This window comes from Miscanthus floridulus, chromosome 16, assembly GCF_019320115.1.
Source record: "Miscanthus floridulus cultivar M001 chromosome 16, ASM1932011v1, whole genome shotgun sequence".
NCBI lineage: Eukaryota > Viridiplantae > Streptophyta > Magnoliopsida > Poales > Poaceae > Miscanthus > Miscanthus floridulus.
The window spans coordinates 12355603-12364977 of NC_089595.1; the positions used below are offsets into that span (position 1 = coordinate 12355603).

The 9375-nt window shown below is 47.4% G+C and overlaps 1 protein-coding gene across 1 annotated transcript; it reads left to right on the forward strand.

The window, feature by feature from the left end:
* Positions 1 to 1104: 1104 nt before the first annotated feature.
* LOC136510283 (uncharacterized) lies at positions 1105 to 3199 on the forward strand. Its single transcript, XM_066504792.1, has 3 exons — positions 1105 to 1252; positions 1352 to 1545; positions 1631 to 3199. Exons 2-3 carry the CDS (start codon positions 1498 to 1500, stop codon positions 3197 to 3199), a joined length of 1617 nt encoding a protein of 538 aa, XP_066360889.1. The 5' UTR covers positions 1105 to 1252; positions 1352 to 1497.
* Positions 3200 to 9375: the final 6176 nt, after the last annotated feature.

Here is a 9375-nt window from a genome sequence, read left to right on the forward strand (position 1 = left end):
GTGGCGAAGCTACGTTGAGCCGCTGGGGTCTACCGACACCGACGGTTTCCTGCGAATGTCTTGTAGGTACTAAATTTTCACCGTAGAAGACCCCAATAAAAAAATCATACGACCCCGGCAGCCTGGCAGTCCAGCATACGTAGCTCCAGCCCACCGTCCATCACCAAGTCGCCATGCACATTAGCTTGCACATTCAGGCTAATAAGCCCACCAAGTGACCAAGGCCCATTTTCCACTGCCCATGCCCATCGTCCGAGTCTATAGCAGCTAACCAAAAAGTCTGTCTTCACCTCGACGCCTCCGACTCTCCTCTCTGACGGCGACGCTACAGCTCCCATCGCAGTTTGACCTAGTGCGGCGGCTATCGACAGGCAGCACGCAGCAGGCAGGTCTAGACAAGACAAGGTACTCCTGGCATCTAGACAAGACAAGGTACCCCTCAAATACCCAATTATGCAGTTTGCAATTAATGATCAAGTCTGAATTTTGAGGTCTTAGGTTTTTTTTCCAGCTATACAATACAATCCAAACTCAGATTCTCACAAGGCATTAGTCAAGAACGTTCTCTTTCATTCCAGCAAGATGCCAGGTATCTATCTAGTATTTATAATGTACACATACATGTTGTTTGCTTTAGTTTTTTTATTATGTGACTAATTTAGTAACTTGATAGGCAATCAGAGCACTTTGGAAGGATTTCTTAAAAGAAAATTACCCCCAGCCGGTGATAATGAGAATAATCATGGAGACACTTCAAGAATAAGAAGAGATGGAGATGGCACTGCATCAAACATTAATTGTACTATTCAGCGCACTTCACGGATCTCACGAGAGGAGGTAAATTTTGATGAGCTTCCATATGATCCCGCAGATAGAAGGAGAATATCAGATTACATAGGCGACAAATTGCAAAATGACATAAGGCGAAAATATTTGACTAGAGGTCCTTGTAAGCCACCACCTGGTTTTATGTTTCCAACGACAATGATAGCGGGTTTTCCACGACGGTGTCAACATGAATGGTTCACTAAATATGGTTGGCTAGAGTACAGTGAAAAGATGGATAGGTGTTTTTGTTTATATTGTTACTTGTTCAGAGATTACAACAAGGGCCAAGGTGGGAACGATGCATTTGTAATAGATGGTTGGAATGGCTGGAACAAATCTGATAGGCTTCGAGATCATGTAGGCAGCAAATGTAATAGTTTTCATAACACGGCTGTGAAGAGATGCGACAATTTGTTGAAGCCCGGCCAATCGATTGGTGATGCTTTAAACAAGCAGAGTGATATCACTAAAGAGCAGCATCTACTTCGATTGAAGACATCTATTAAAGCTGTCCGATATTTATTGCATCAAGGTTTAGCTTTTCGTGGCCATGATGAATCAGTGGATTCCACCAATAAGGGGAATTTTCGAGAGTTAGTACAACTTTTGGCAGATGAAAATGACAAAGTAAAGAAAGCTGTTGGAAATAATGCTCCTAAAAATAATAAGATGATTGCTCCAGAAATTCAAAGGGATATTGCGAATTGTTTTGCTGAGGTAAGAAAAGGCTGTCATATTATTTTTGTTTTACAAACTATGTCATCTCTCATAGTCTATAATGATTTTTACTTGTTTTTTGCAGATCATCGTGAAATCTATTATTGAAGAAATTGATGGTGATGTGTTTTGCCTTTTAGTGGATGAGTCAGCTGATGTGTCTGGGAAGGAACAGATGGCAGTTGTCTTACGGTACGTTGATAAGCTTGGGGTAATAAAGGAGAGACTTATTGCTGTTGTTCATGTGCAAGAAACGTCGGCTTCATGTCTGAAATCTAACATTGACAATTTGTTTGCTAAGTATGGCTTGAGCATAAAACAAATCAGAGGACAAGGTTACGATGGAGCAAGCAACATGAGAGGTGAATTCAATGGACTACGGGCTTTAATCGAGAGAGAGAATAGCTCAGCATATTATATCCACTGCTTTGCTCATCAGCTACAATTAGTCATTGTCGCAGTGGCTAAAAAGAATGATGATGCTAGTGACTTCTTTGACATGATATCTCTATTGCTTAGTGTGGCAGGAGCTTCTTGTAAACGTAAAGATATGATTCGAGAAAGTCAACAGGAGAGAGTTAGAAAAGCCATAGGCACTGGACAACTAACTAGTGGAACTGGATTAAATCAAGAACAATCCCTTCAAAAAGCTGGAGACACACGTTGGGGTTCTCATTATAGAACCCTTAAGAGCCTAAGCAATCTATTCCCTGAAGTTATTGAAGTTCTCCAATACGTGGAAAAAGAAGGTCCAAATGATGCAAAGAGACGCCAAGCCCGTGGTCTCCTAGACTATCTCAAGGATTTTGACTTTGTGTTTCACTTGCACTTAATGTTGCTTATTTTAGGCCATGCAAATTCTTTGTCACTGTCCTTGCAGAGGAAAGATAAAGACATCCTAGAGGCCATGTTAGAGGTGAAGTTAACCAAGCAGAAATTTCAGCAAATTAGAGATGATGGTTGGGATTGTTTGCTGCAGATTGTATACTCCTTTTGTGAAGAGCATGGCATTCCTAAGTTGGATATGGATGAGGAATATATTGATCGCCATAGGCCAAGAAAAAAGACCAATCGCACTAACTATCAACATTATAGATATGATTGCTTGAACCCAATTATTGACTTGCAGCTTACAGAGTTTAGTGATCGTTTCAATGAGGTAAACTCTCAGTTACTTACTCATATCGCTGCTTTCAATCCCAAGAATTCTTTTGAGGCATTCAAATTTGAGAGTCTAATGGAGTTGGCTAAGTCATATCCTGATGATTTCAACTCAACACAACTTAAGGATCTTGATCGAGAGCTTAATATTTACATTGACAATATGCGAGCTGATGAAAGATTTGCCGACTTGAACACTATTTCTGAGCTTGCTAGGTTGATGGTGGGTACAAAAAAACATTTGGCTTTTCCTTTGGTTTATCGGCTTCTCAAGCTAGTACTAGTTCTTCCTATCGCCACTGCATCGGTGGAGAGGTGCTTTTCAGCAATGAAAATTGTGAAGACAATACTGAGAAATCGTATTGGAGATGGATTTATGAATGATTGTATCATATGCTTCGTGGAACCAGAATTTCTATCTGCAATTCCAATTGAAGATGTGATAGTTCGCTTTCATAAGATGGAGGATCGTAATCGTAGAGGGAAACTGTAAAAGGTAACTACTCTTGTGAAACCTTATTTTGTCACAATATGCATTGTTATTTTAATAATTTGATGTTATGCATGGTATTATATTATTGGACCCTATAAATTAGCACTTAGTACTTTGAGTACCGACCCCAGCAGCCATTTATCCTGGCTTCGCCCCTGGGGCTTACAGATTGTCAACCAAAGACGGACATAAGTACATAAGTCTTGGAACATCGACCAGCTGCAACGTTTCTACACGTAATTTGGCTGGCTTACAACATTTCCGACTGCTTTAGGCACTCGGGGGCTACATGTAAATTTCTGTTTCCAAGAATTTTTGTACATTAGAAGCATTTTTCGAGTCCTTGTGCACTTTTCAGTTCAATACAAGCACTCAGGAGGTGATTTCATTCTCTAAGGTTTAAAGTGTTCGCGGCTATATTTCTTTTCCACATTTCCAAGTTAAGAAGCAGTCGGGGCTAACTATACTTTCGCTTATAAGTCCATTACTGTTCCTGATTATTATAGTCAGGGGCTAACTAGCCATTAACAATTTTAAGAATCAGTCTGTCATCTTTGAAGCAGTCGGAGATGGTATGGACATTCATTTTAAGTATTCGATGTTTCTGATTGCTTTTACTTTCACAATTATGAAACTATAAGCAGTCGGGGGCTAGCTGGGTACTCGGTTATCACAGAAATAACAACACATACAAAGCTGGTTGGGTACATGGATACATGGATATTGTTGAAGACAAATATTCATTTATCACAGAATTTATATTACAGAGAGCCGATTACACGAGTCCGAATACCCTTTAGGGGTCTACATCAAGCTCACTTGTAAAATCTCGGACAAGTGGTTTGGCCTCGGCGTACAGTCTGGCTGCCTCATCGGTGTCTTCAACAGCATACCCGTCATTGATGATGGAGTAAATTATCTCGGGGTAGTGGGACTTCAAGATTGACACCGCCTGGGCAACCGCTGCGGTGCTGACTGTCTTGCAATGTTTCTGCACTTGTGCGGGGATGTTCTCAACGCGGGTAGTTAGCTACAGTGAAGCATTTGGGTCGCCATCTGGATGCAGGTAGCCTAGGGTGGAAGTCACTGCTGCTGATAAGGCCGATAGCCTTCTCGATTCACCCCTCAATCGGCTTTCTAAATCTCTGAACTGGCTGAAGATGTTATAGCGATATGCTAAAATAAAAGGCAGTCGGCAGAGTAATAAGCCAGTCGGCTGAACAATGAATCAGTCGGCGCTTATAATTAGCCAGGGATCAAGGACCTACCGCCAAATTTAGTCTTCATTGCAGCAGAAGCATGAAGAGCTTCATCCTTGGTCTTTTGGATCTCTTTCTCTTTCTCTTTCTCTTTCTCTTCAATGGACTTCTAGAGTTTTGTAAACCTAGAGACAAATCAGCAAATGAGAGAGAGGAGATAATGGTTAAAGGTTTTCTTACTGGAGTATTTCGAAGACATTTCTTCCGCTCCTTCCTTATGCCTTCCATGGCAGCGAGCAGTCGGGTATTCTCTTCTTCGACATTCTTCGCCTGAGTAACCGACTCCTCTAGCTATTTGCGCAGTCGGGCGTTCTCCTCAGCTGTTTTCCATGTACGGCTCTTGGTATTCTTGATTTCTCGAAGCATTCGGGCCTTCTCCGACTGGTCCTCTTTGGCCCGGGTATCAGCTTCCTCGAGCTATTTCCGCAACTTGGTGTTTGCTTTCTCAATAGCTTTAGATCTCCTTGAGGAGGTGACTGAAGCTGCTGAGAGAGCTTGAGATCTGTCGTCTGTGAGTTGTTTCAACAGCTTGAGATTGTCAGTAGTAGCGGCGGCCAATTCGATCTCGAGCCTGCGGAACTTTGGGACAATGTCATGGATAAATTCCATGCATGTTCGGTTACGGTCCCTCATCTCCTGCAAGAAGAATAAATTCAAGACGGTAATCAAGAGGGCACTCAGGAGCTTCTCAAGGATCAACTTACTCCAAGGCTCTCGGTGTACTCATGATGGATTTCCTCCAGCCTATCCCAGTCCTAAGCCATTTTGTCTAAGTTGATTGTATGATGGTCCCCATCGGCTCTATAGAACTCCACCTTGCTCAAGTCATCCTCCCAATGTTTACCATCATGGTACAGAGGGTGGATATAGGATGCTCGGTGGGGGGGACTCGGGCCATATTCGAGGCTTGGCCAGGAGCATCTGGAGAGGGGTCTGAAGAACAACAGAGTGAGATTGAAGAAAAAGAAACATGATAGGAGTGGATGCAGAAATGTACCTCTGATATTTTCTGACTGGTTGACTGCTATGTCAGCAGTCAGGGAGTTGTGAGGTGCGTCATCCTGGAGCTCCCCTGACGCTTCAACTAACTCCATGATGCTTGGGAGGGTCAGGATTGTTGGAATCATGACCTCCTCAAGCCTGGTGGGCTCTGCCTCGATAGGCAAAGTGTTGATCGCCCTAGGACTATTGATTGGCGAGATGGTTCTTTTCCTACAGTGATGTTGTAGGAGTCAGATCATGCATGCATAGCAGATGATAAGTCGCAAGAACGTACCTGGAGGTGACTTTCATTTTGAGACGGGGTCGAACGATACTACCCCCTGCCTCAGCATGTGGGGTGATGGAAGGGATTGGTCTGGGAGCTAGAGGCTCCCGACTGGTCTCATCATTTACACCAGTGACCCGAGTGGTTTTGGGTCGCTCTCAGTAAGAGTGGACCAGAATCGTTTTTGGGTGGCAACTTGGAAGGCACTAGGTTTGGGCGCACTTTTCTTCGAAGATGGTGGGGCAATTTCCTTCCCTCGAGTGGCCTCTGGGTCTTGGGAAGGGGGTTTGCCCCATTAGCTGTCACGCCACCCGAGTGCCTTCCTTCTCCTTAGGTAATAGGAGGCACTCGGGTGGGTGTTGGAGCAGGAGATGGTGGGCGATTTCCTTCCCTCGAGTGGCCTCTGGGGTCTCAGGAAGGGGGTTTGCCCCATCAGCTATCATTCCACCCGAGTGCCTTATTTCTCCTTCGGTAATAGGAGGCACTCGGGTGGACGTTGGAGCAGTCGGCGCAGGGACCATGCCCTAAACCGTTGGATTGCCACCGGGCGCACATTGAGGGGAGGTTTGGGTCCTCTTAGCCAGACGACCTGAGGCACTCAGTGCCATTTGGCATTTGGAGCCTCTCAGGATGCCTAACCTCTCATTGGCCTGGCGCTCATCTTCCTGGATGTCAAACTTCTTCCTTCGCTGCAAAAGGAAAATGTTGTCCACAAATGATGAGATACATTCAAGAAATCAGCAGATGATGAACAAAGGAGATACATACCTTTGGGCGGGGATTCTCACTACAGTATGGGTGCATCCCAATTGCTGTTACGCCCCTATCAGCAAGGATGGCGTTTAGCCATTCCTCAATCTCAAACCCGGACAGGACCTCGGGGACTTTACGGTAAGGGTCCGTGGGCCCGGTGTAGTCAAAGGCGAATGAAGAGCGGAGGGGCTACAGTCAGTGGTGCAAGAAGTTCATTGCAACCATAGCACCGGTTATCCCACTCTTCACCGCCTCTTCGATAATCTTCAACAACTCTTTGACCTCCATCAATTCCCGACCAGTCGCTTCGGCCCGCCACGCTTGTGATGAGGCTGGGATACGACTGTAGTTGGTTGGAAATGAAGGGGCAGGGTTGTTGTAATAGAACAATTGGGAGTGCCATCCCTTGTTGGAGGTCGAGAGGGAGTAATCAAGATAAAATTTCTTCCTCCCTTCTTTGAACTAGAAGCTAGCACCCCTAATTACCTTGGGTTCTCCCCGAACATTCTGGACTCTAAGGTAGAAAAGATATTCAAAAAGTCCAAAGTGGGGAGGGATACCAAGAAAGGCCTCACAAAAGTGAGAGAAAATGCCCAAGTGCAAGATGGAATTTGGATTCAAGTTTACCAGATCAATTTGATAGAACTTGAGCACTCGGCGGAAGAAAACGGAGGTCGGGAGACCAAATTCGTGGGAGAAAAAAGACTCAAAAACAACCAGATCTTCAGCATTGGGGAGAGGAAGAGCGGCACCTTTTTCAGCTCTCCATCCGAGGATTGTTTGCGCTGGGAGAAAGCCCTGGGTGACTAGTGTTTCCAGTCGGCTTGTTGATGAAGTAGAAGCTACCCAAATATTATGAGGAATCTTCACCTGATCCTCTTCAGAGCTTGATTCGACCTTTTGGTGAGAGCGACGGGGAGCCATTGCAGCAAGTGAAGGTTGAAGAAAAAACACTTGGTGGCAAAAAGGTTAAGGCGGAGGTGTCTAAGGAACTTGGCTACTTGATGGCCTATAGATGCTCCATCGTGGGCCGCTCCATGAACCGGCTCACGTACCCGATGACGAACGTGAGATCTAGCCGGGTATGGACTAGGTAGCGCAAGCTCTTGATCAGTCGTTGGTAGTGTGTGGGGTCAACCTCCTCCGTCGTGCTGTCCCGACTAAGCTTGAGCCGCTCCTCCATCGGGGTGTGGGCTGGATTGCAGCCCATCATGCCACTGAGCTCGAGGATGCGTTGGCATAGTGGGTTTGGTAGAGGGCGATGCCGCTGGCATCTTGGTGCACTTCGATGCCGAGGTAGAAGCAGAGGAGGCCAAGGTCGCTCTTGTCGAACTTCTTCTTCATCTGCGCCTTGAACGCCTCCACTCTATCTCCATCAGTGCCGGTGATGATGAGGTCATCGATGTAGATGCCGACGAGCAGGACAGAGCGCTCGCTACCCTGCTCGTACACTGCCGCCTCATGCGCACTCTGTTGGAAGCCCATCTTATTGAGCGTGGCATCGAGCTTCCCGTTCCAGGCTCACGGGGCCTGCCGCAGGCCATAGAGGGCCTTGCGTAGGCGGTACACCTAGCCTTCTTCTCCATCGACGGCGAAGCCCGGTGGCTGGTGCACGTACACCTCCTCCTTGAGGTCATCGTTGAGGAAAGCGGACTTGACATCCATGTGGTGGACTCACCACCCGTCCTGAGCTGCCAGCATGAGGAGGACACGAACTGACTCCATGCGCATCACAGGGGCAAAGGCGTCGTCGTAGTCGATCCCCTCTTGCTAGACGCAGTTGCGTGCCACTAGCCGCGCCTTGTGCTTGATCACCACGCCCTGCTCATCCTTCTTGAGTTTGAACACCCATTTGAGGGTGATGGGGTGGTGGCCATCGGGCAGTGGCACCAACTCTTAGGTGCGGTTTTGCTCGATGGACTTGAGATCCTGCTCCATCATCACCCACCACGCCGGATCACCCTATGCCACAGCATAGGTGGTCGTCTCACCGGCGTGTGTTAGATGAAGCTAGGTGAAGAGCCGCTTTGTTTGCTCTGAAGCAGACTGGTCACCAAGGATGTTCACCATCGTGCGGCACCGCAGAGGCTCATCATCGTAGTAGGCATCTAGGCGGTCTTCATCGTCCTCCAGCGGAGTCACAAGCTTGATCTCAGACTATCGACCAGTAGGCGAGGCATGAGATGCCGCGCTCGAGGACGAAGATGGTGTGGTCGAACCGGCTGCTAGTGGAGTTCCTACGGCCACCGACCAGTTTCTGGTGGTTCGCTACGGTGCCGATGTGGTTCGCTGCGAAGCTTGAGTGGTTGGCTAGGTTGCCGACGAGCTGCTGACCGTCGCCAATGAGTTACAGTGGTCGGCAAAACTGGTGGAATGGTTGGCGAGGCTGGTGTAGTGGTTGGCGAGGCTGGTGCAGTGGTTGATGCTACTCCAGCCCACGCATACTCAACGGTGAAGTCGAGTAGAGCTGCAGTCGATCCATCATCAGCCGCCTTGTCCCACGCCCAGCCGCGACCATTGTCGAACACCACGCCGCGCGCCACTCACACATGCTATGTCACCTGGTCGAACACGCGATAGGCCTTAGCCCCTTCAGCGTAGCCGATGAAGACCCCCGGAGGGCTACGATCGTCGAGCTTGCCGACATGGCCGAGCTTCTTGACGAATGCAAAGCAGCCAAAACGCGTAGATAGCTGACTGCCGGCTTGCGCCCGTGCTAGGCCTCATATGGTGTCTTGCCATCGAGAGCCTTGGATGGCGAGCAGTTTAGCAGGTGCACCATGCACGGCGGTCATCACAGCCTCACCCTAGTAGATCGCCAGAATGCCCCGCTACTTGAGAAGTGCGCGGGCGGTGGCGACCACTGTCTGGTTGTGGCGCTCGACGATGCCATTCGG

Excerpts from the sequence above, each read along its gene's own strand:
- LOC136510283 (XM_066504792.1), top strand. The coding sequence starts at position 1,498 with ATGATTGCTCCAGAAATTCAAAGGGATATTGCGAATTGTTTTGCTGAG. Across the intron at positions 1,546-1,630 it reads TTGCGAATTGTTTTGCTGAG|ATCATCGTGAAATCTATTAT; the intron begins GTAAGAAAAGGC and ends TGTTTTTTGCAG.